Source organism: Puma concolor, chromosome C1, assembly GCF_028749965.1.
Source record: "Puma concolor isolate L17-30 chromosome C1, mPumCon1.1.hap2, whole genome shotgun sequence".
NCBI classification, from domain to species: domain Eukaryota; kingdom Metazoa; phylum Chordata; class Mammalia; order Carnivora; family Felidae; genus Puma; species Puma concolor.
In genome coordinates this window covers 23,986,894-24,008,321 of record NC_141674.1, presented here as the reverse complement: position 1 = coordinate 24,008,321, position 21,428 = coordinate 23,986,894, and the positions used below count along the sequence as shown (strand labels likewise).

The following is a 21,428-nucleotide window of genomic DNA, read 5'->3' as shown; positions in this document are numbered from 1 at the left end:
CAGAAGGGGTTAATGAAGCGCCCACTCCCACACCCGAAGGGGCCCTCCCCCCAGTTCCAACCGAGAGAAACCGACTAACTGGGACTGTGAGGCTGAGAAGCTAGAAAAAGCTGACCGAGGAGGCATGGGCAGCAGCCACGTCACCGCTGCCACGGAACTGGGGAGGAGGGTCTCCAACACCCCCCCCCCCGCCCCCCCCCTCCCGCAACACTCCTTCCCCCCGCCCGCCCCAGCCTTCTGAAGGCCCGGCCAGGAGAGGCGAAGGGGGTGGCACCGGGGAGGACCTTCACGTCCAGCCGGGCCCTTAAAGGGCCGGACTCCCCGCCCACCCGCCAGCCCCCGCCAGCTGCGGAGTCCCCCTCGCCGGGCAGCTCCGGGCACGCAGGGTCCCCGCCCCGCTCGCTCGCTCGCTCGCTCACCTGGCGGGGAGGCGGGCGGGGCGGGCCTGGGCGCGGGGCCAGGCCGGGAGCGGGGCTCTGCGTCCCGCCGGCCGCCTCTGCCACCGCCGGAGCCCCCTCCCGGCCCTCCCTCCCGCCTCCGGCGCGGCGGGCGGGTCCAGCTGTGTTCCATTAGCGGCCCTGGCAAGTCCCCAGCCCCCTGGAACCGCCCCTCTTCCCCCACCCGGAGTGGCCGGCGGTCCCCGGCAGACAGGCGCGCGCTGGCTCGCGGGGCAGCCTTCAGCCCCAAGAGCTTGCGACCTGGGAAGCCGGGGCCCCGCGCCGCCAGAAGTGACCGAGGACCCTCGCAGCGGGCCTGAGGATCCCAGGCCCTTTTTCCCCTGGCTGGCTGCCCTGGGCTGCCTGCATTACTCAGTGAGGTGGGGGATCCCCAGCCACGGTAAGTGGGGGTGGAGTGGGCTGCCTCCGGTGGGGGGCTGGGGACTCGGCGGCCCCCAACGTGCTGTGTGACCTGGGCCGAATGGCATCCCCTCTCTGGACCTCAGTCGCCTTCTCTGTAGGGGAGCTCTAAACTCCATCCCAGGTCTGCGCTCGCTTGCTCGCTCCCTGCCCCCAAACCTGCGCCTCTGTATTGGGATGGGATCACATCCTCAGGAAGCTTCTCTCCTGTCCCCGCAGCCCCTGCCGTGGCTGGGGCCCAGGGGAGTGGAGGCTAGAGAGGAGGAGTCGGAAGGGGACACAGGCACACTGATATTCCCCCCGCCTCCACATGCGTCCACATGCCTCCCGCGGTTGGTAGCTCTTCCACTCACTGGCGAGACTAGGAGGCCGGAACGGGGTTCAGGGATGGGATGTGCACCCCACTAGGAGGAAGGATGAGTAGGATGGAGAAACAGTTCTGCCCCAGGAACAAGGGGTCTGGGGTCCTATCTCCAAAAGTATTGAGGTGAGGGGTTCTTCCTGTGCTCACTCCCTATTCAGGAAGGGTGATAGTATTCCGTAACAGCTGGGGGGGGGGGGGGGGAGGAACGAGGTCAGACTTGCACAAGAACTTCCCGGCAGGAGGGCCGACCGGAGGGACGGTCACAGGCTGGCTATGGGCACGTGCGTATGTCAGGGTGTATCCGTGAACGTGTGTCTCGGGGAGGATGCCGGTGTGCAGGTAGGTTTGGATGCATGCATGCACTGGCACAGATGTGTGTGTGTGTGTGTGTGTGTGTGTGTGTGTGTGTGTGTGTATGTGCCCGTGTGCCGGCATGTGTCATGCTGACACACGAATGACTCCGGGTGTGCCCGCGCGAGCTGCCTGTCTCGGGGGAGGCCGGATGATGTATGGCTCTCCTGGCCGCTCGCTGAGCCTGCATTGATTTATCTGGGCCCATCCATCAGGGTTTAATAAAACTAAGAGACGAGCATCCATCAGCAGGGGAGGTTGGCAACAAGGTCCTGAGCCCGGCGACCTGCTCTCCCACCCACTGTACCCAGGGGGGAAGCTTCCTTGGCCCGCACACAACTCTGTGATACCTTCCAGGAGACTTGGCCTCTGACCTTGTGGGTGCCTGGCAGGGCTGCCTGGCTGAGCTGGGTGCAGCTAGCCAGGTACCAGGCTAGTATATGCACAGGCGGTTAAGATCTTGAAATACTTCCGAGTGGCTTGGCAAATAGTCTCTGTCTCGAGGCCCCTCCCTATCCCAACTCACCTGGCCTTCTAGGACCCTCTAGATTTCTCCTTCACGCAGCAACTATCCACTGGCGCCATCAGATACCGCCTGGACCCAGTCTCAATGCTCCGGCCAGCATTCTGCTCTGGCTGGTCGGTGTCCGTGCCATACCGGTGGTTAAATATTTTGAATATCACCCTGGCGAAAAGCCTAGCCCAAGGCCTATGGTCGGGCCTCTGAGAGGGACGGGTGCCTGGCCAGACCTCTGCCACCCCAGTACTAGGGCCTGGGCCCCATGGGCCGGCTGCTACTCGCCTATGTATGATGCTGCGTGAACTCAGGAATCCGTGTTCACAGTCTCTGTGGTTTTCAGGTGCTGCAGCTGTGGCCGACCTCTCTGGATCAGGATGTGGGCACCTTGGGTTTCTGGCTTGTGGCTGCTCAGTCTCTGGGCCGCCTGCAGCCATGGGGCAGATACAGGTGAGATGACACAGGAGGCTCAGGGTGCCATAGGCCTCTGACCGGCTCCTTGAGATACAGGAGCCCTGTGTACATATGTGACCCCGTGCCTCGATCACGTGGGCATTTGTAAGAGTCCCAGGCTGGGCTCAGGGTGGTCTGAGGTGTTTGCACCCGTGAGCCTGTGCAGTGTGAGCTAGAGTGTATGTATGTGTGTTTCTGTCTGCATGTTTGTGTATCTCTGAGCATCGCAGAGTCTCTCTGTGCATCTGTACATATCCCTCTGTCTCCGTGTACGAGAGAACAACTCTCCTCCCGGCACGTAAACTCACCGTGTGCACAGAGTGTTGGCAGGGCCGGTGAGGTTCCTGCAGAAGGAAGCTGCATCTTGAGAGAGGCCCAAGCCCTTCCAGTGCCTTTCATGGAGGAGAATCCGTCCTCCAGCCCACGTGTTCCTCCTCCACACGGCTGGCCCTGGATCCTGGATAAAGAGCCCGCCTCGAGGCCCAGACGCTGGATGGGACAGAGGGTGCAGCTTTCCAGGGCCCAAAGCCAGAGGAAGTTGACCGGGCAACTTGCCCTGCCCTGCTGGGTGCCCTCTGGGCTTCGTAGCTTAGCTGCCTCGCTGAGCAGAAATAGAACTCCTAGAACCCTCATCTAGCTGAGGGCGGCACAAAAACCAAGGTGCAGATGTGAGAGGGGTGTGCCCCCAGGGTGCACGTGACTGCCTGCAGGGCTGTGTGCGTACATGTGTGTTTCTGCATGTATGCGCGAGTGCCTTGCTCTCTCCCTTACCGGGTCGCCTGGGGGATGGGGCAGAGAGTTTCAACATCTGTAAGGAATCTGGGCCCATGGCCAAGGGTGAGTCACCCATTGCTGCTGCCGATGCTGAAGACAGTGATAGTCTTTCTGGCCAGACCTGGGGGAGGGAGACTCCAGTGGGGTCACTGGGCCTAGAGATCCAGGATTCCTTCCTCAGTTAGGCAGCCAGGGAGTCCAGTGCCCAGCTTCTAGGAGTTGTCCTCATTATCCTGTCCCAGCTACCGCAACTGCACTGATGGGAAGGCCTTTTGGAGTCTCTCACCTCTAACTCCTGTTATAGCACCTTTCTTAACATTTTGCTCAGTCAGCCTGGAGAGGAGGCAGCCCCATCGTTGCCCATCTGTCCCTTCAGGGTTCTGAAGACCCTAATTAAGCTATCTCCTTCTCTAGGAGCCTCTACCCACTTACCATACCCCGTCTGGACCCCCAAGGTCCTAGAGGTTCCCTTTAGCTTGTGGTCTCTTGAGGCCCTCAGTCTCTTCTTACTGTTTCATAAGGTAGTTATTATCTAGGTGAAAAGTCATTCTGTTGACTCAAGTCTTCTGTCTGGCCTGCCTTTCTGCTTTAGATGTAGGAAGCAAACCCCAGCCATTGCTGAGAACACGTGTACCAGCTGCACGTGGCATCTCTGGTGGCACGGGTATCCCCAAGTCACACGTGTGCAGACATGCAAATGTACTTGTATATAACACAGGCATGCATAATGTGAGCTTTCTTTACCTCCGAAGTGTTTCTCTGCACCCCCCCCCCTCCCCACGCACACCGACTAGGGTATATCAAGGAGAGAGCACATGTATATATCCAGCCCCCATTCCGTCTGAGTTCTAGGGCTGCCCCGAGTTTCTTTTGCTCTCTCTCTTGCTGACCTGCCTCCTGAAATCTCGGGGGTTTGGGTTCCGGGAGTTCTCGTCCTGCTCTGCTGTGAAATCAGTGGCCCTGAGCGCAGCCTCAATCTCTGGGCCTCGGTCTTCCCATCTGTATACTGGGGGTCCTCCTGGCTCCCGGGATAGCCAGGGTCAGAAGGCAAGAGGTAAAAACAGCCCCAAGGCAGCGCCTGGTTAAAGGTCCAGAATGGGGAATAAAAACTTGCTTCTCTCCAGCTTTCCCAAGGGCCTGGCTGTACAGCCACCTCAGCCAGAGCTTACTGAGTGCCCCACTGCCAACTCTCTTCCAGGTGAGCAATGCCCACCTTCACACCAGGAAGGACTCAGGTTAGAACACAGAAGCCATGTATCGACTAACGTGACTGGTGAGTGCCCATCTCGTTCAGCCGTCCCTCCTCTACGTCTTCCTGGAGTGGCTGTTACCCCTTCCCTCACCTGCCCAGCTGAGCTCTTCATCTGGTGTCTCCCCCCAAAGGCTTTAATCTCATCCGCCGACTCAACCTCATGAAAACATCTGCCATCAAGAAGATCCGCAACCCCAAGGGGCCCCTCATCCTGCGACTGGGGGCAGCCCCCCTCACCCAGCCCATGCGGTAAAGGCCCCAGTGTGACCACTGGGAATCAATGCTCCCCAGCAACTCTGGACGTGGGGGCCTGAACCCAGAGGCCCCTGTGGGTCATTTTATCCCACCCTTTGCCAAGGGTCGACCTGGTCTCCACCCCCTGGGGGCTTACAGGATAGGCACAGAGGAGATGCCTGGCAGGCCCACCCTCTCCTCTGTCCCTCCCCTCTTTCTGGCTAGCAGTCGGGGGACAGGTCTGTACCCTAAGGGCACTGTGAGGACTCCAGGATGTGTGTGGGAACCTGGCAAGAGCTGTGTGTGTGTGTGTGTGTGTGTGTGCCCACACACACCTACATGTGCCCACATGTGAAGTTCAAATTCCTACAAGTCTCAGGGAGGTCTGGCCCCTCCTTCCCTCTCCAGCCTTATCTTCCAAAATGGCCCTCTTTCTTTCTTCCTGCTCTCGTCGGGCTGCATGCTCTTTAGCTTTCTCCAAAACCTCTTCTCCTAGGCCAGCCCCGGTTATTCTGGATTCCAGGGCATCCTGGATTCTTTGGAAGAACTTAAGTACAACTGTAATGAAATGGTGACGTGGCCATCCTGGGGAGTCTGTGTTTAGGGCCCTACCTCTCCCCAACCCGTCATCAGACTTGAAGCCTCCTCGAGGGCAGGCACCCTCTCTGTGTTTTCACCACTGTTATCCCCGGCAGCCAGACCCACCTGGCACATAGCAGGCACCCAATAACTGTCGGTAGAGTGACATGCCCATGGCTGTGTCGGTTTGGAGGAGGGGGCCGGTGCGTGTCCCACGCAGGTTCGGCGGTCCCGAGGGCCCAGGGTGGGCGGCAGCTGGCCTCTCACCTGAGCCTCAGGGTCCCCTCCCTGCTCTACCCCCAGACGAGTATTCCCTCAGGGCCTCCCTGATGAGTTTGCCCTGGTGCTGACACTATTGCTGAAGAAACACACCCGCCAGAACACGTGGTATTTATTTCAAGTGACCGATGGAGACGGGTACCCACAGGTGAGCCGGACCCCCTACCCCGCCCCCCCATGGATCTTGGGGCATCTAGCATGCCAGTCCGGCCCAGCCTCTGACCCAGCTTGTGAATTCTGGGGCCTCTCTGCTCCATCCCGGCGCCCACCCTCCAGGCTAGCCCTGCCCCAGCGACACCTATGCCTTTCTTTCAGGGCGAACTGCTCTGTGACCCCCACCAGCTTCCTTCTCTCTCTGGGCTTCAGTTTCCCCTCCTGTGAAATGACCTCGAGGGCCCCGAACTTTGCCATACTGGGGGCCCTGGGGCTCTGATTCTCTGTCCTTTCCTTGTTCAATTCCACACAGATTTCCCTGGAAGTCAACAGCCAAGAGCGGAGCCTGGAGCTCCGGGCCCGCGGCCAAGATGGTGACTTTGTGTCCTGCATCTTCCCGGTGCCCCAGCTCTTTGACCTGCGCTGGCACAAGCTGGTGCTGAGTGTGGCTGGACGCGTGGCCTCCGTGCACGTGGACTGCACCTCAGCCTCCTCTCGGCCTCTGGGGCCCCGGCGACCCATGCGGCCTGTGGGCCATGTCTTTCTGGGCTTGGATGCCGAGCAGGGGAAACCCGTTTCGGTGAGTGCGAGGTCGGGCTCTGGCCTCTGCTCCCGCCTTCTGGGAGCCTGAGTGAGCTCCCGGGAATCTGCATCTGACCAGGTCCTTCCTTTGCTCAGAATCCTCTCGTGGTTCCCCACTGCCCTCCAGATGCAGCCTAAACATATTAACCTCGCATGCAAGGCCCTTCATGATCTGGTCCCTAGAAATGTCTATGGTATTACCTTCCTTTACATCTCTCCATACTGTTTGCTCTGGTCAGTTCCTTCCTAGCTGGACATCTCACCTATTACTTCCCCACCCCCACATCTTTGTCTTTGCTGTCACCTCCCCCTGGAATGCTTTTCCGTGCAGACCCATCTGCGGAATATCTACTGGTCCTTCAAGGCCCAGCTTAAATTTTTTTTTTTTTAACGTTTATTTATTTTTGAGACAGAGAGAGACAGAGCATGAACGGGGGAGGGGCAGAGAGAGAGGGAGACACAGAATCTGAAACAGGCTCCAGGCTCTGAGCTGTCAGCCCAGAGCCCGACGTGGGGCTCGAACTCACGGACCGCGAGATCGTGACCTGAGCCGAAGTCGGACGCCCAACCGACTGAGCCACCCAGGCGCCCCAAGGCCCAGCTTAAATGGAACCTCCTCCGCCTTGTTCCTCTGGGCCAAAGTGAACTTTCCTCCTTCCTCTCCCTCTTTCCTGCGTGTGCGGTTCCGTTTTGCTTTTGGTGACCACCATATTCTTGATGGTCTCCCCAGGAGAGACCGGAAGGTCTCTGAGGGCTAATCCTGGGGTGGAGCCATCTCTGTGCCTCCCTGGCAGCCAGGACACTGAGCTATTTGGTAAAATGAAGTGAAACTGACTTGTGTGTCCCCTGCAGTTTGACCTTCAGCAGGCACACATCTACTGCGACCCAGAGCTTGTGCTGGAGGAGGGATGCTGTGAGATTTTACCCGGAGGGGTGAGTGGCCCAGCTCCAGCCCAGCTGGGAGGGTTTGGGGCACTTCCCAGGGGCTAGTGTGCTACAGATGGGGAACCAGAGAGGGGATGCGTTGAAATCTTGGGATGAGAGGGGGAGGGGCAATCTGACTTCTGTACTGACCCCAGCCCTTCCCCTGTGCTGGACAGTGTCCCCCAGAGACCTCCAAGGCCCGCCGGGATACCCAGAGCAATGAGCTCATTGAGATCAATCCACAGACCGAAGGCAAGGTCTACACTCGCTGCTTCTGCCTGGAGGAGCCTCAAAACAGCAAGGTAGGTAGACAGGTACCTGTGGCACCTACCACAGGTAGGTACAAGTGGGACTCTCCTCCCCTGACCTGACTGAGGTCCAGCACTGGGTTCAGTTGTTCCCAGGGTAGGGAGGGCACCGGAAGTCCCGCCTATCTATGAACTACCCCTATAGGATTCAAGGAAGCAGAGAGCCCACTGCGTGAACTTGTGCCTACCTGCCTTTTGGCACTGAGGGATGTATCCATCTAGCTCTGCCACTACCCAACCCCTCACTGATGCCACCCCAGACCCTCCTGGTGAGGTCAGGACCAGGCTTGCACCGAGGGGCAGTTTCTCCGGGACAAGGGTACCCGGGATCAGAGGCCCGGCCATACTGCTTCCCTCGGGGCTTGCTCGCTGTCCTGGGCCCAGCCCCAGCCACTGCCAGGCTGGTTCTACACCCCAGCACCATGGCCAGCTGCCCTACCACTCTCAGGTTCTTTAGGGTGGCAGGGAAGCCCAGTTCCTCCCTTAGCCCCACCCCCAGGCTGGGCAGCCTCCCTGCCCGCTGGGCATCGTGCCCAGCCTTTGGCTGCAGGAACACAGGATCCCATTGATTCATGGTCTTGTTTTCTCCGACATCACGTGGGTGGGGGGAAAAGGAGGGGGGGGGCCTGTGGGAGTGCCAGGGGCCTGAGCAGGCTCTTGATGCCTTGGGACGTGCCCGCTGAGGGGGTACCTGGGGTCCATGCCCCTACCTGGGTGCCCCTTTCCAGCATGGGCCCCTGCGCTGCCCCCTCTTCAACAGTTCCTATTTGCTCTCTCTGCCCAGGTGGATGCCCAGCTGACAGGAAGCATCAGCCAGAAGGCAGAAAGGGGAACAAAGGTAGAGACAGTGGGTATAGGGGGAGGAGTTCACGGTGTCCTCGGTCTGCTCTCCGCGCCCTCTGTAAACCCCTTGACTAAGCCACTCTACTCCCACATTCTTTCCACCTGCCCCCACTCCTGGACAGAGCTTAGGATGTATAGGAGCCAGCTCTGGGAAGGAAAGATGACTGGGGGCGAGACAGACAGTAACTGGCACTGTGTAGGGCACCCGCTCCCGGCAGTTCTTGGGTAGGAGTGTTGGAAGCAGTGCTTCGTACCCTCTGCTTCCTGCCCATTACCATGCCCTCCCTCTTCCCAGGCCCGTCAGGAGACAGCGGCCGATGAGGTAAGCCTCCCATCTAGACTGGCAAAGAGGAGGTGCCAGCATGAACCCTTTGGACAAGGCTCTGGGGCACTGGAGGCTGGGCGTAGGGGGTTGGGAGGACTACATAGCTCCCAGCATTCCTTCGGGGCTCAACGCTGGGCCCTGTCCGCCTGCTGCCTCTCTCCTTGGGTGGGTGGGTGGGGGGGAGGGTTGGGCTTAGTCCTGGACACTCCTGCTGTGTGGGCAGCAAGCGGCCATACACATCGCGGGAAGAGTCCGGGCCTTGGCTGCGGGACCCCAGATCCTGGGCCTCACCCTGCCCCCCGCATGCGGTGTGACCCAGATCGCACTGCTCTTCCTCTCTGGGCTACAGTGAGAAATGGCTCTGGGTTGCTGGGAGTTGGGAGATGAGGCTTGTTTGGTAGGATTCCCATCTTCCTGCTCCCTTGGACTTCACACAGGACACACGTGATGTTCTGTGTGCTCGCTGTGTGTAAGCGGGGGAATGGGGTGGTGAGGGCTGGTCCCAGGCTCTCAGAACTGACCTCCTGGCCCATTCTTCCCTTGCAGTGCCCACCCTGTGTCCATGGTACCCGGGAGAGCAATGTGAGTGAATAGAGCGTGTGCAGGGTGGGGTGGGCGGGGGCTGGGAGTGGGTTAGAGGTTGGCCTGGTAGCTTCCTGGTTAAGCACAAGGGGGTCTTTGTGCTCTTATCACACCGCCTCCCTGCCCATCCCCCAGAGCTGGCCTTGACGCCCACCCCAGCCCCACCAAGGGCTGCACGGAAGGAAGCCTCACGGCTTGTGATCTGGGCAATGCACTGGGGACAGGGTGGTGACTGGTGGGATTAGGACCTTGGTTGATGATCCCAGCTTTCCGTTCCCCCACGAGGACTCAGGGCCGTTCTGCTTGAAGGCTTCCTACGTCACCTTGGAGGCCTCGAGTAGGGGAAGGCTGACTCAGGGTGACACAGCCCGGCACTGGTGCCCAAACACATGTTGACTCCGGACCCCCCTCCTATCCCTCTCCAGCTGGCTCTGGTCCAGCCTCCCTCTGGGGGTCTAGAAAGACAAGGGAGAGGGGCTCAGTGAGAGCACAGCTGGTACCCAACTGTGCTTCCTCTGTGGGTAGCGTGAGTCATTACTTTCCCACGGCCTGACATCCTGAATTGACGTACCACGTTGGTCCACGAATGGCATAATCCCGGCTGCCCTTGGCTCCAAGCCCCCTGATCTCGGGGGACATCAGGAAGTACCCCCTCTGCTGCCTGGCCTTCTTTCCATCTAGCCCCCCCCCCCCCCCACCGAATCCGGTGAGGCTGATGGTCCCCAGGTATGCAGGAGTTACCATGGCAACCGCGCAGCTGTGCAATCCTAACAACTAGGGGGTGGAGCTAGCCAAAGTCAGGCAGTTTAGAGAAGGTAGGTTAGACCCCTCTGCAAGTCTGACAGCCTTGGGATATAAAGTCGGCGTGGTGCTTGGCCTGGGAAGCAGAGCAGGGGCTGGAATTCAGGCTGTTGTTGGTGCAGCCACAATGCTGTGTGGCCCTGGCTTAATGGCCTGCCTTCTCTGTGCCCTCGGTCTTCTTTCCATCGCTTCGGTATAATGTTCTCTTTGCCTCCCCACCCCCCATCCAGGTCACAACTGGTCCTTCTGGACCCAAGGTGAGTCCAAGATGGAGAACAGGACACTCTTGCCCTCTTTGGCAGTCCCAGCCTGTCTCACAGCATGTGACCCCGTGGCTGTGTGTTTATATTAGGGCTACCCAACCCTATGTGTGTGGGAGGTGAGTGTGTGTGTGTGTGGGTGTGTGTGTGTGTGTGTGTGTTGGAGAGAGTAGGAGGTTGTGCACGTGTGTAAGGATGTGATGAGCTCCCCTTTTCTGGCTCCTCCTGGCATCGGGCTCTGGGCCTCACTTGTGCACACTTGCCTTCCTGCCTCCTCAAGCATCCAGTGGGGACAGGTCCTATCATTTTGCTTCAGAAAACACTGAGTGAGACCCAGCTGTGCCCCTGTGTGGGACTGGGGGTGTCAGAGTGATCGTGTGGGGGTCTGGCGACGTGCTTCCTGGGACACATGTTCTCCTGTGCGTGGCCCGCTGTGACGGGGAGAGCGAGCCCGTGTGCCCGTAGGCCCGACAGCCCCGTGCGGCTTGTGAGCGACGGGACAGGCCGTGCACGCGTGAAGGTGCGACAGCGTGCTGGTGCGAGCCGGAGAGTATGTAGCACAACTTCCGGGGGCCGCCTTCGTGTGAGGGCCCAGTGAGTGCCAGGCCCCGCGCTGAGCACCTGGCCTGTGGTGTCGTATTCCGTCCTTGCCACGGCCCCCGGAATCCCTTTTTGTCGTTAAAGACCCTAAGGCTCAGAGAGGTGACTTGCGACTTGCCCTGAGTCACGTGCCAGTAGGTGGCGGGGGCAGGATTTGAACCGAGGGGGCCTGACTCTCGCCATCACCGGCTCTGTCATTCTACGTGTGCGTGTCCACGCACATGCGTCCATGTGGCCCCGGGCGGGCTGCGTGCGAGCTTGCGTGCTTGAGTAGGGGCGTGGGGGGAGTACCCTCTGTGTGAGACTCTACATTTGCCAAATATAGCCTCTTGGGGTGGGAGGGCCATATGGACGAATGCATATGGAATCCATATGCTGCGTGCACGGTTGGGGGTTGGGGGGTAGTGTGCTCACTTAAACACCCTTGTGTGGTCGATGTGTAGAGAATTCAGACTGGGAGAGCTTCCTCAAGTCTCCCATGTGGTCCCTCTGGTCCCAGCCCCCGATTTGATCTCGTCCACAGGGAGGGAGAGGTGAGCGAGGCCTTCCTGGCCCGTCAGGCCCCAAGGGAGAGAAGGGAGCCCGGGTAAGTGCCCCAGCCGGGCCCACCGCGGGGGGGCCCTCCCCGGCCGTGCCTTGAGGCTGGCCTGGCGTGTGAACTGTCCCCCGACGGCTCAGCCAAAAAACCCTGCAGCCCAGCCCACACGGGGGCGGAGGGGTAGGGTCTTTCTAGGAGTTAGTATGGGGAAATGTCTAGTTTTTAGGGGTCCTTAGAAAATGACTGCTGGGACTGCGGGATTCTTGAGCCCAACCTTCTCAGAACAGGGTCCCACCCCTGATCCCTTGTTCCCTACCCACAGGGCAGTGACTGTGTCCGGATCTCCCCGGATGCCCCGCTTCAGGTAAGACCTGGAGGCAAGGCCTACTTCAAGACCACTATGGGGTCAGCCCCCGGGGAAGGCCACAGGGTGACCCCGGGACCCTCTCAACGCCTTATCTCCCTGCTCAGTGTGCAGAAGGCCCGAAGGGAGAGAAGGGAGAGTCAGGAGCCTTGGTGAGTGTGGGACCAGGGATAGGGCAGGGCAGGGGGGTTCTGGCCCAGCCTCGCCCGCCTTCCCTCACCTGTTCTTTTGTGTCCCCGCCTTACCTCAGGGACCCTCAGGACTTCCGGGCTCTACAGGCCAGAAGGTAATAGGCGTGGATTTGGAGGGGTGGGTGGCAGGGAGGTGCGTGGGCCTTGTAGACTTGAAGAAAGAGATGTCTGGAATCTTCCCAGAGGAAGGAGGCCACCAACCCTATGAAAGGCACAGAGCTGGCACTACTCACTCTCCCTCCCAGTCACCCTGTCCTGTCCAAGTTCCCACCAGACCCAGAGGGCAATGCCATAGACTCCCCGAGAGTGGCCTGGCTGGTTCGAAAGTTCTTTCTGTCGTCTACTTTCCTGTAGTGACTGAAGCCATTCCGTCTCAGGGGAGGCAGAGACCAGGGGTCCAGAAGGCAACTGTCCTTCCTCCAGCTAGAGCTGCTCTGGTTCTTCTGGCCCCTTCTTTCAACCCCAGTCACTTGGCCTTTTCCTTCCCTAGGGCCAGAAAGGCGAGAAGGGAGATGGAGGCGTTAAGGGCTCGCCGGGAAAGCCAGGCCGAGACGTACGATGCTGGGGACCCTTCCTCACCACAACCCCGTGTCTCTCAGTGAAATGCTGGATTTTGCCATCAGAACCCAGCCTGCTAGCCTTGCTCCCCAGAAAGGGGGAGGCTGTGCCCCAGGAGGCAGAGCAAAGAGGGGACAGAAAAGGACCTGAACCCAGGAGCCCTGGCTCCCAGCCTAACAGCCCCTGATCTCTAATGCCCAGAGGTTGACCTCTGATGACCTTGGGACACAGGGATGGAGTCTGGCTTTGGAGAGGGGCACTGAGGGTGGGCAGGTAGGTGTGGCCTCTTCTCAGCAGGGCTGCTGCCTCAGGGCCTCAGGCTTTTCTTCCACCTTCCCCGACCCCACAGGGCCGGCCAGGGGAGATCTGCGTCATGGGACCCAAAGGGCAGAAGGTGAGTTGTGGGTATCTGTGGGATGCAGAGTGGGAGGTGGGGCTGGGGCGGCGGCTCTCTCATACCTGCCTTGTCTGTGCCAGGGAGACCCTGGCTTTGTTGGGCCTGAGGGACTGGCAGGAGAGCCTGGGCCCCCTGGCCTCCCTGGGGCCCCTGGGATAGGACTTCCTGGGACCCCGGTGAGTACTTCCTGCCCCTTCTGCTATTCTTTCCTCGGAGACCCTTCTGCTGCCTGGCCAGGGCTGGGGAGATGAGGCTCGGTCTGGGGGTCCTGGTTGAAAGGAGGGGGCTAGAGTTGGTCTTACTGTGATGTGGGGGCTCCCTAGGAAGCCTCTGGCTGATGCTCTTTCTGCCCTCAGGGGGACCCGGGTGGCCTGCCAGGCCCTAAGGGAGACAAGGTAAGCACACGCAGGGTCAGGGGCGCTTGGGGGAGCTCGCTGCATGATGGAAGGAGAGAGGAGAGCAGTCCAGGGGCAGCAGGCATCCATGGGGGGCAGGAGCCAGGCGTTCAGCTGAGGCTGGCTCAACTCAGCCAGGCCCCTCCGTGGGGAGTGTCCCCATCCCAGGCCCCTCGGTGGGGAGTGTCCCCATCCCAGTGCTTGCTGACATGGGAGCCCTGGCCTGGGTTCCAGACATGGGGACAGATAGGCCTAAGTCTAGTAATGACCAGAGAGGCCTTAACTAGAGGGCCCGGGCTTATTTTAGGATCTTGTGCCCTGGAAACGTCTGACCGTCTTGTCTGCTATGGTTCCTCTGGCGTCACCTAGATTCCTCTTGACCTGCTGTACCAGGGAAGGGGTATACAGGGGTATACAGAGGGAGTCTGAGAAAGGACTAAGTGGGGGAGGGGTGAATGGGCTGAGGTCATGGCCAGGAGCCTCCCCCTTAATACTTCTTCTGACCGCAGGGCAGCGCGGGAGTGCCAGGAAAGGAAGGTCCCGGTGGGAAACCTGTAAGTAAGCCCAGTCCGGTGGGGAAGGGGTGCTGTTGCCCACCATGCCCAGGGCTGCTCTACCAAGGCCTCCAGAGAGAGGGGGGCTAGGTCCTTGGGCCCTCTCTTGGCCTATCAGTCCCTCTGCCCGGCACTGATGTTCACTGCTTCTTCTCCAACAGGGGAAGCCAGGGGTGCCGGGGCTGAAGGGAGAGAAGGTGAGTCCCAGGCCGGGTTGCACCAGGGCATGGTGGGAGTGGGATCTCCTCTCTGAAGGCGACACTCTGAGCATCAGCGGTACTGGACCTTCTCTAGCAAACCCCATCTTTGTTCCTACGGTGTGTGCATAATTACTAAATCAAGAGCCTGGCTTGGGAGTTAGACAGCAGGGTTTGAATCCTGCCTCGGCCGCTCACATGGTTTATGAATGTGGCAAGTCAATTAGCTCCTCTGCGCCTAAGTTTCCACATCTGTAAATGGGACACAGTGGCTTCTCGTGGCTTATTGTAAGGATATCGTTTTGTGATGTCCAGGAACCGTAAGTGGAGTGAATGAGTCAGTTGAACAGAAGGCCCCTCCAGTGATCCCACTGTCCACCTTGATGTTGGGGGTAGGGTGCCGGCACATCCAATGTCTAGGGCTCCTTGTCTTCCTCGGGGTCTCGGCCTCAACTTGTCTGCTCACGGTCTCTCCCTTCTGTTAGGGTGACCCCTGTGAAGTGTGCCCAACGCTGCCTGAAGGGTTCCAGAGTTTCGTAGGGCTCCCTGGAAAACCAGGGCCCAAGGGGGAACCAGGTGATCCTGCACCAGCCAAGGTGAGTGCCCAAGGAGGGGCGCCATTGAGGGGCACCACAACAACCTGCAGGCGTGGTTGTGAAGAGGAGTTGGGTACTTGGCAGAGGGACTGGGTACATCTCTTGGCCATAGAGAGATTGTGGGCAGAGGGTCCCTGCTCTTAGCTTGAGGGGAGGGGGGCTGAACCATAGAGTTTAGGACTGGGCTAGAAGGTCACCCACGTCTCCACAGCTACCTCCTGGGGTTCTTGAGGAGGCTCTAAGATGCCCTTTGGGCAAGCTGGGGTGGAGCCCACCCTTATAGTGAGTGAGGCTGGCCCTCCTCCTGGCGATTGGAGATTGGTTGGGGGTGGAGGAAGGGAGTGGGCTGGGGCGGGTTCGGGTCCTGGCCTTGACTCCCCACCCCACTCCCTCACTGACACTTTCTTTCAGGAGGGCCTGAGATCTGCTGGATGGAAAGGTGATAGGGTAGGTACAGGAACTTTCCAGTGAGGTAGCTTAGCCTGGCCTGATTTCCTCCATCTATTACATGGGTTGATGAGCCCCGGCTCTGGGTGCTAATCTTGAACCCCACAGGACCCTTGGGTATTTGAAGGGTTTGTGGTATGTACCATTGCTGTCCTCGCATATGGCTAGGAAGTTTGGGGTGCCCCGACGTGCCCAGTCTCAGCCAATAAACCTTTTTCCCCTGCAGGGAGACCCTGGCATCCAAGGTCCCAAAGGAGAGAAGGTAAGGCAACACTGGTCCCCTGGCTGCCCCCCTCTGACTCCTGGGAACCTTTCCAATTCTTTCACTTCCTTCCCCAGGGGGACTCCTGCTTGTCCTGCAGCTTAGCGGTAGGGGCCCAGCATCTTGGGCCCTCTACAGGGGCCAAAGGAGACATGGGCCTCCCTGGCTTCGGTTTGCCCGGCCTTCCGGTGAGTGACCAGCCCATCTTTGCCACACTGGTGGCTTCCCTGGCCCCACAGCCCCCGAGTCTCAAGGCAGAGACCAGGAAGGAGGCCCTGAGGCAGGTGTCCCAGGCCTGCAGCCTGGTCTCTCCCTCCACCCCTACGCCCCCCCGGGTTGCTTGCCCCGGAGTTCCCTCTTAGAATCTCCAAATGCCCGGCTGCATAAAAGAAGTAACTGCCCAGCTACCGCTGGAGTTGTGGCATTCGTAATTCCAAGCTGGCCTTTCTCTTTCTGGGGGGACACTGGAACCATGGAGTTTTGCAGGGGTGGGAGTGGGAAGGTGCTCTAACTGTGATTTGGTTGTTTTTCAGGGGAAAGTTGGGGCTCCAGGGCCAACAGGGCTGAAAGGAGAGAAGGTGAGCTCTGGGTTAGCTGTCAGTGACGCCACGGTTTCTTGGCAGGGAGGCAGGGAATAGGGACGATACAGACGAGAGATCAAACTGTAAATCCACAGTGAAATAAATTCATCCGTGCTTTGCAGACTGGAGTCAATGAGCTTATTTGGAAGACCCTTGCCTTCTCCAAGAGAACTCCTTAGTGCTGTGTGTTTATTTTATTGATAATCTAAAACAATTAAGCACGTTTAAGACCACCTTTTAATAAAATAACAATATTTGCCTCTCCTTTACCACTTACGATGTGCCGGGCACCGTTCCAAGTGCTTAGGCACGTATTAACTTGTTTCATCCCCCTAAAACCTTTTGGGGGAGCTACTCCATTATTGTCATTTTACGGATGAAGAATCAGAGGCATAGAAGGCCAAGTCAGTTACCCAAGGTCACATGGGTGTTCGGGTGTAGAACTGGGATCCGAGCCTAGGAATCTGGCTCCAGAGTCTGTAATCTTCGCTGCTCGGCTGGGTTACTCGATTTCAGTGCCCGTGTTCACATTTGTAGTTATGATTGCGTTGGGGACAAATGACAGCGTTGAACTTATAATGCGGTGTTACCCAAATGAGGGCTTCCACGGGTGGATGCGTGTCCAAGCGTGAGAAATACCAAAATATATGTTCGGACTCTGCTCTGTCAGGCAAACCACACCCGTCATTTCTCAAGACGGGGCCCCTGTACCCTCACTTCACAGCTGCCTCCTCTTCTAGATTTCTCTGTCCCAGTAAATGGCACGTCCCTGGCTCCTCAGATCCCAAACCTGCCGCAGCCTGGATCCCTGCCTTCCCCCACGTCATCTCCCCCAGTCCTGTCAACAGGCATCTCTGTCAGCTTCCCCCCCACTCCTCTCCACCTCTGTGAGCGCCACCGCCATCTGAGTCCCGACCAGTCTCACCTGGACTCTGGTGGCAGCCCCCCTGTCTGGCCTGCCTGTGGCCACCGTAGCTCATCCACAGCCCGTTTGCCACCCAGCAGCTAACATAACGTGCCCTCGCAAAAAGAACTCGGGTTTCATTATTTCCCTGCTTAAAATCCTTCATGATTGACTCTGTAGCAAAGTCCTGCTATGCTTAACAAGACCCTGGCCGGACCCTGCCTGCCTTTCCGGTTCTTCCGCTCTCCTCCGTTTCCCTTTCCGTTTCCGGGGCTGTGGATGTGCTGGCCTCCTTCCGCTCTGGAACCAGGAATGTCCCCACCTCTTAGATTCTGTACTCGTGGCTCCCACCATCTCGTACGTTCTCCCTCTCTTCCCCCCTCCCCCTATTCTTTCGCTGGATGGCCTTCTTCTCGTCTTTCTGATAATAATTGTGGTCAACACTTCTCCGACCACCCTGTCCAAAATGGCCTCCCTTGTGTCTGTGCCCTTCATAGCCCTCCTGGCTGTTTACACTTACTGTGACTTAAAAACTACTTCTTGTCCCCCACACGTGTGTAAATTGCACAAGGTGTTCGGGCGTGCTGTTCACTGCGACCCACCAGCACCTTGCCCGGGGCACAGCCGTGTAGGCATCCAGTGAACAAATGAATGAGCTAATGATCTTCGTGTGCTGGGTGAGGGCTGCGTGCGGGGCTAGGATTCTGTGAAGTGAGCCTGGGGAACATGCCACAGACTCTCCTGGGGACCTTGGGGAAATCCCTGGCCTCAGTTTCCCTAGCCAGGAGATGAGAGGGGTAGTCTAGACATCCTAAGAAGCAACTTTTGTGGTTTGTGGCTGGGGACTGACCCAGCACCCTCTCTTTGACCCTTTGCTCTCTGCTTTGCACAGGGTAATTTTGGGGAGGCAGGGCCAGCTGGCCGGCCGGTAAGTGCTCTAGAAACAACAGCTCTTGGGAAAAGGGGAAGACGGGAGGTGCTACCTACTACTGGGGGGGGGGGGACGACAGATCTGGACTGTGCCCCAGCATAGCCCAAGCAGGTGCTGGGCCTCACACGTGGCCTCTTTTTTTTTTTTTTTAATCACACAGGGTCCACCAGGGCCAGTGGGATCCACAGGCATCAAAGGGGAGAAGGTGAGTCTGGCGACACTCTCCCCTCTGCAGCCAGGGTGAACTTCCTAAACACACACTTATCTTGCTCTAATTCAATCCCCACAAGGCTCCCCACTGCCTGAGGGTAACATCTTATTCCTTAGCATGGCATTCAAGACCCTTGATGACTTGGCCCCCACCTTCATTTCTTGCCTGTCCTCCCGCGATCTCTCCTGAGATATCCCTCGCCCAGCAGGGACGCTGTGTCAGGCCCGGCTCCGTTCCCCAGCCCCCGATTCCAGGCCCGGCCTGGTATCCCCCAACCCTGTGTCCTCACTTGGCAGGGGGAGCCTTGTGAGCCATGCCCAGCCCTGTCCGAGCCTCAGGATGGGGACAGCTACGCGGTGGCCTTGCCTGGCCCTCCTGGAGAGAAGGGAGAGCCTGGGCCCCCGGGCTTTGGCTTGCCAGGGAAACAGGTGAGCTCCCAGGTTGCTGCAGGAGAGGCGCAAAGGAAGGGACGAACCCTGCCCGGGTCTTTTGGCTCCCTGGATGGTGGGGAGTAGGTGGGAGTCGATGGAAGGGTCAGTGCTTCTGTCCCCAGAGGATGCCTCAGCCCTTCATCCTGGGACCCGGCCTGGCAGGGCCTACGAAAGAAAGAGCACCAACTCGGGACCAGGCGGGCCTGGGTTCAGATTCTAGCTCTGCCTTTCACTCACGCTTTGACTTGAACAAGTTACTGTTCTCCTCTCTGTGCCTCTGTTTCCTCTGCGTGGTGGTGTTGCAATCACCAACACCTAGGGCCTGGGAATCGCGTGTGTGAAGCACCTCGCGGCATACGATAGGTGTTCAGGATGACCCGTGGTTACCACGGGACTGATTATTATTGTCCTCGCTCTACTGGTCACAGCGAGCACTGCCATAGCGTATGCTGGGTGCCACACACTGCTTCACACACGTTAGCTCGTCTAATGTCACAAGGACTGCAGGGTAGAAGCCAACGCCATTCTTAGCATTCCCATTGACAGGTAAGGAAACCGAGTCACAGAGAGGTTAGGCAGCTTGCCGGGGGTCACCCAGACAGGACTCTGGCTCGGCTCCTCTCTTAATCCATCCGGCATTGCTTCGCTAGGACGAGAGAAGAGATTTTGGACTGTTTTGTGCCCTGTTGAGTTCCCTGGGTCTAACACGGTGCCAGACGCTTAGGGGTGTCCGCTATGAGTGAGTGGGTACTAGAAATGCTTTCTCCCCAGGGCAAGGCTGGAGAGCGTGGACCGAAGGGGAACAAGGTGAGAGAGCCTCGTGGGCACGGGTGGGCACCGCCTCTCTGAGGCGCCTTCCACTTCCTTTTCCTGATCGCCCTGTGCCCGCTCTCCACTCCCTGGGCAGCCCCCAGGCCCCAGCAAAGGGCTCTGAGTGCCTTTAGCTCCCAAGAGGCAGTCTGCCCCCAGCTGGGCCACCTCTGCCCTCCTTGAAGCCTGCTCCTTACAGGGTGATGCTGGGAACCCTGGAGATCCTGGAGTGCCAGGCACCACGGGGCGGCCGGGACTGTCGGGAGAACCTGGCGTGCGGGGCCCCATGGGCCCGAAAGGAGAAAAGGTCAGTCGGGTAGGGGGCACTTTGTTGCCCGGACAAAAAGAAATGGGGCTGAGAGCTAATGAGGTGAAGGACTGCGGAGTCAGGTTGCGAGCCTCGCGGGATACCGGAATCGCTGGGTGATGCCTCAGCTCTTCTGCAAGGCAGGGAGGGGAAGAGCAGGGAGGGTCGGGGGCGTGTTTTGATTTCCCAGACCGAGGTGGGGACAGTGGAGGGGCAGAGCTCTCAGAGGGGCGCAGGGACCCCCCCTCTTTCCGGTGCCTCTTCCTGGCCCGCCTGTCAGCCCTGGCTCAAGGAAAGCTGGCTGCGCCTCTCTCTGACCAGGGTGATGACTGCACTGCCTGCCCCAGCCTGCAGGGGGCAGTGCCGAGCACAGCAGCACTGCCTGGGAAGCAGGGCCCCAAAGGAGAGCCGGGCCCAGAAGGTGTGGGCCGGCCTGGGAAACCGGTGAGTTCCCGCTACCAGCCCTCTGGTCTCTCCCTGCCTGAGCTTTGCCTTCTCTCCCACCTGCACCCTTTTCCCTGTGGGACCCATGGGCCACCTGTATCTTTTAGGGCCAGCCTGGTCTACCTGGAGTTCAAGGGCCCCCAGGACTGAAGGGCACCCAGGTAGGTGTGTGTACGGGGAGCTTGGGCTGCAGGTATGTGTGGTGAGGGTTGGCGGTGGGGGGCATGGGCCTGGAGTGGGGAAGATCAGCCCCAGAGAAGGGAGAAGGTGGAGGTGCGGGGGTAAAGGAGAAGAGGCTGGGGAAGAGGCTATTGGGTGAGTGGGGAATCCCAAGCCAAGGTTTGTCCTTCTGTCTCTTCAGGGAGAGCCTGGACCTCCGGGAAGGGGAATCCAGGGGCCGCAGGTGAGTCTCTAGCCTTCCCTTGGCCTGCCTGCCCCCAGCCTCCCAATACTTCTATTAACCATCTGCCCACTCCTATCTGTCCCCAAAACTATGGGGCTCTGCCTGGCCTCCAGTGCTCAAGGGCACAGCTTTGGGAAGAAGAACTGGGCTGTAGCCCTGGCCTGTCATCACTCCTGGGGGGGGACCTTGGCTTTGAACCCCACCTCTCTGACCCTCACGGTCTTGCCGGGGAGCTCTCTTGAATTTGGGCTGGCAGATACCCCACCCCAGACCAGGTCTGCCAGTGGGGCAGGGCCTGTGGCCCAGTCTGTCTTTTCTAAATTGCAGGGGGAACCTGGAGTCCAGGGTTTGCCTGGCATTCAGGTACGTCTGCTTTTGGCCTAGAGGAGTCTGGCGGGGGAAGGGGCCACTTCGGGCCAGTTCCTTAACTGTGCTTCCTTCTGTCTGCAGGGGCTTCCGGGACCTCGGGGACCACCTGGCCCCACCGGAGAGAAAGGTGCCAAGGTGAGCCTCTGCTTCGTAGGGCGCTAGACCTGCGGTGCTTCTGAGTGCCGTGGCAGGGGGGACAGGGACATGGGAGTGAGTGATGCCCAACGGTGGGCCACCCAACACCTGGTCTGAGGGGTCTCACCTGCCCGATTGACGCCGTTAGCCTCTGTGCTCTCTCTTCTGCAGGGGTCTCCGGGGCTGAAAGGAGCTGCCGGGCCGATGGGGCCCCCTGGTGCCAGTGTCTCTGGGCCTCCGGTAAGGGTCCTGTCTGTGCTCTGTGCTGGAGGCCCTGTTGGGGCCGGGCTGGTGCTGCTGGGAAGAGGGCACAGGGCTGACTGACCGGGCCCCACAGCGTGGGGAAGGGGAGGAGAGAGGCTCAG

The 21,428-nt window shown here is 59.3% G+C and overlaps 1 protein-coding gene across 3 annotated transcripts in view; it reads left to right on the top strand.

Moving 5' to 3' along the window:
- Positions 1-698: 698 nt before the first annotated feature.
- Positions 699-21,428, top strand: part of COL16A1 (collagen type XVI alpha 1 chain) — a 50,030-nt gene continuing 29,300 nt past the window's right edge. For all 3 annotated transcript variants that reach the window (XM_086716291.1, XM_086716290.1, XM_086716289.1), the window contains exons 1-38: positions 699-837; positions 2,433-2,539; positions 4,515-4,589; positions 4,700-4,817; positions 5,685-5,808; positions 6,127-6,393; positions 7,248-7,328; positions 7,496-7,621; positions 8,412-8,465; positions 8,766-8,792; positions 9,342-9,377; positions 10,409-10,435; positions 11,562-11,624; positions 11,899-11,940; positions 12,048-12,092; positions 12,191-12,226; positions 12,622-12,684; positions 13,039-13,083; positions 13,167-13,262; positions 13,443-13,481; positions 13,991-14,035; positions 14,197-14,232; positions 14,718-14,828; positions 15,240-15,275; positions 15,502-15,537; positions 15,615-15,725; positions 16,071-16,115; positions 17,915-17,950; positions 18,114-18,158; positions 18,461-18,592; positions 19,367-19,402; positions 19,605-19,712; positions 20,034-20,156; positions 20,264-20,317; positions 20,518-20,559; positions 20,887-20,922; positions 21,010-21,063; positions 21,235-21,303. In XM_086716291.1, coding sequence (XP_086572417.1) covers positions 2,467-2,539; positions 4,515-4,589; positions 4,700-4,817; positions 5,685-5,808; positions 6,127-6,393; positions 7,248-7,328; positions 7,496-7,621; positions 8,412-8,465; positions 8,766-8,792; positions 9,342-9,377; positions 10,409-10,435; positions 11,562-11,624; positions 11,899-11,940; positions 12,048-12,092; positions 12,191-12,226; positions 12,622-12,684; positions 13,039-13,083; positions 13,167-13,262; positions 13,443-13,481; positions 13,991-14,035; positions 14,197-14,232; positions 14,718-14,828; positions 15,240-15,275; positions 15,502-15,537; positions 15,615-15,725; positions 16,071-16,115; positions 17,915-17,950; positions 18,114-18,158; positions 18,461-18,592; positions 19,367-19,402; positions 19,605-19,712; positions 20,034-20,156; positions 20,264-20,317; positions 20,518-20,559; positions 20,887-20,922; positions 21,010-21,063; positions 21,235-21,303 — 2,592 coding nt within the window. In that variant the 5' untranslated portion in view covers positions 699-837; positions 2,433-2,466. The remainder of the gene's footprint in view (positions 838-2,432; positions 2,540-4,514; positions 4,590-4,699; positions 4,818-5,684; positions 5,809-6,126; positions 6,394-7,247; positions 7,329-7,495; positions 7,622-8,411; positions 8,466-8,765; positions 8,793-9,341; positions 9,378-10,408; positions 10,436-11,561; positions 11,625-11,898; positions 11,941-12,047; positions 12,093-12,190; positions 12,227-12,621; positions 12,685-13,038; positions 13,084-13,166; positions 13,263-13,442; positions 13,482-13,990; positions 14,036-14,196; positions 14,233-14,717; positions 14,829-15,239; positions 15,276-15,501; positions 15,538-15,614; positions 15,726-16,070; positions 16,116-17,914; positions 17,951-18,113; positions 18,159-18,460; positions 18,593-19,366; positions 19,403-19,604; positions 19,713-20,033; positions 20,157-20,263; positions 20,318-20,517; positions 20,560-20,886; positions 20,923-21,009; positions 21,064-21,234; positions 21,304-21,428) is intronic.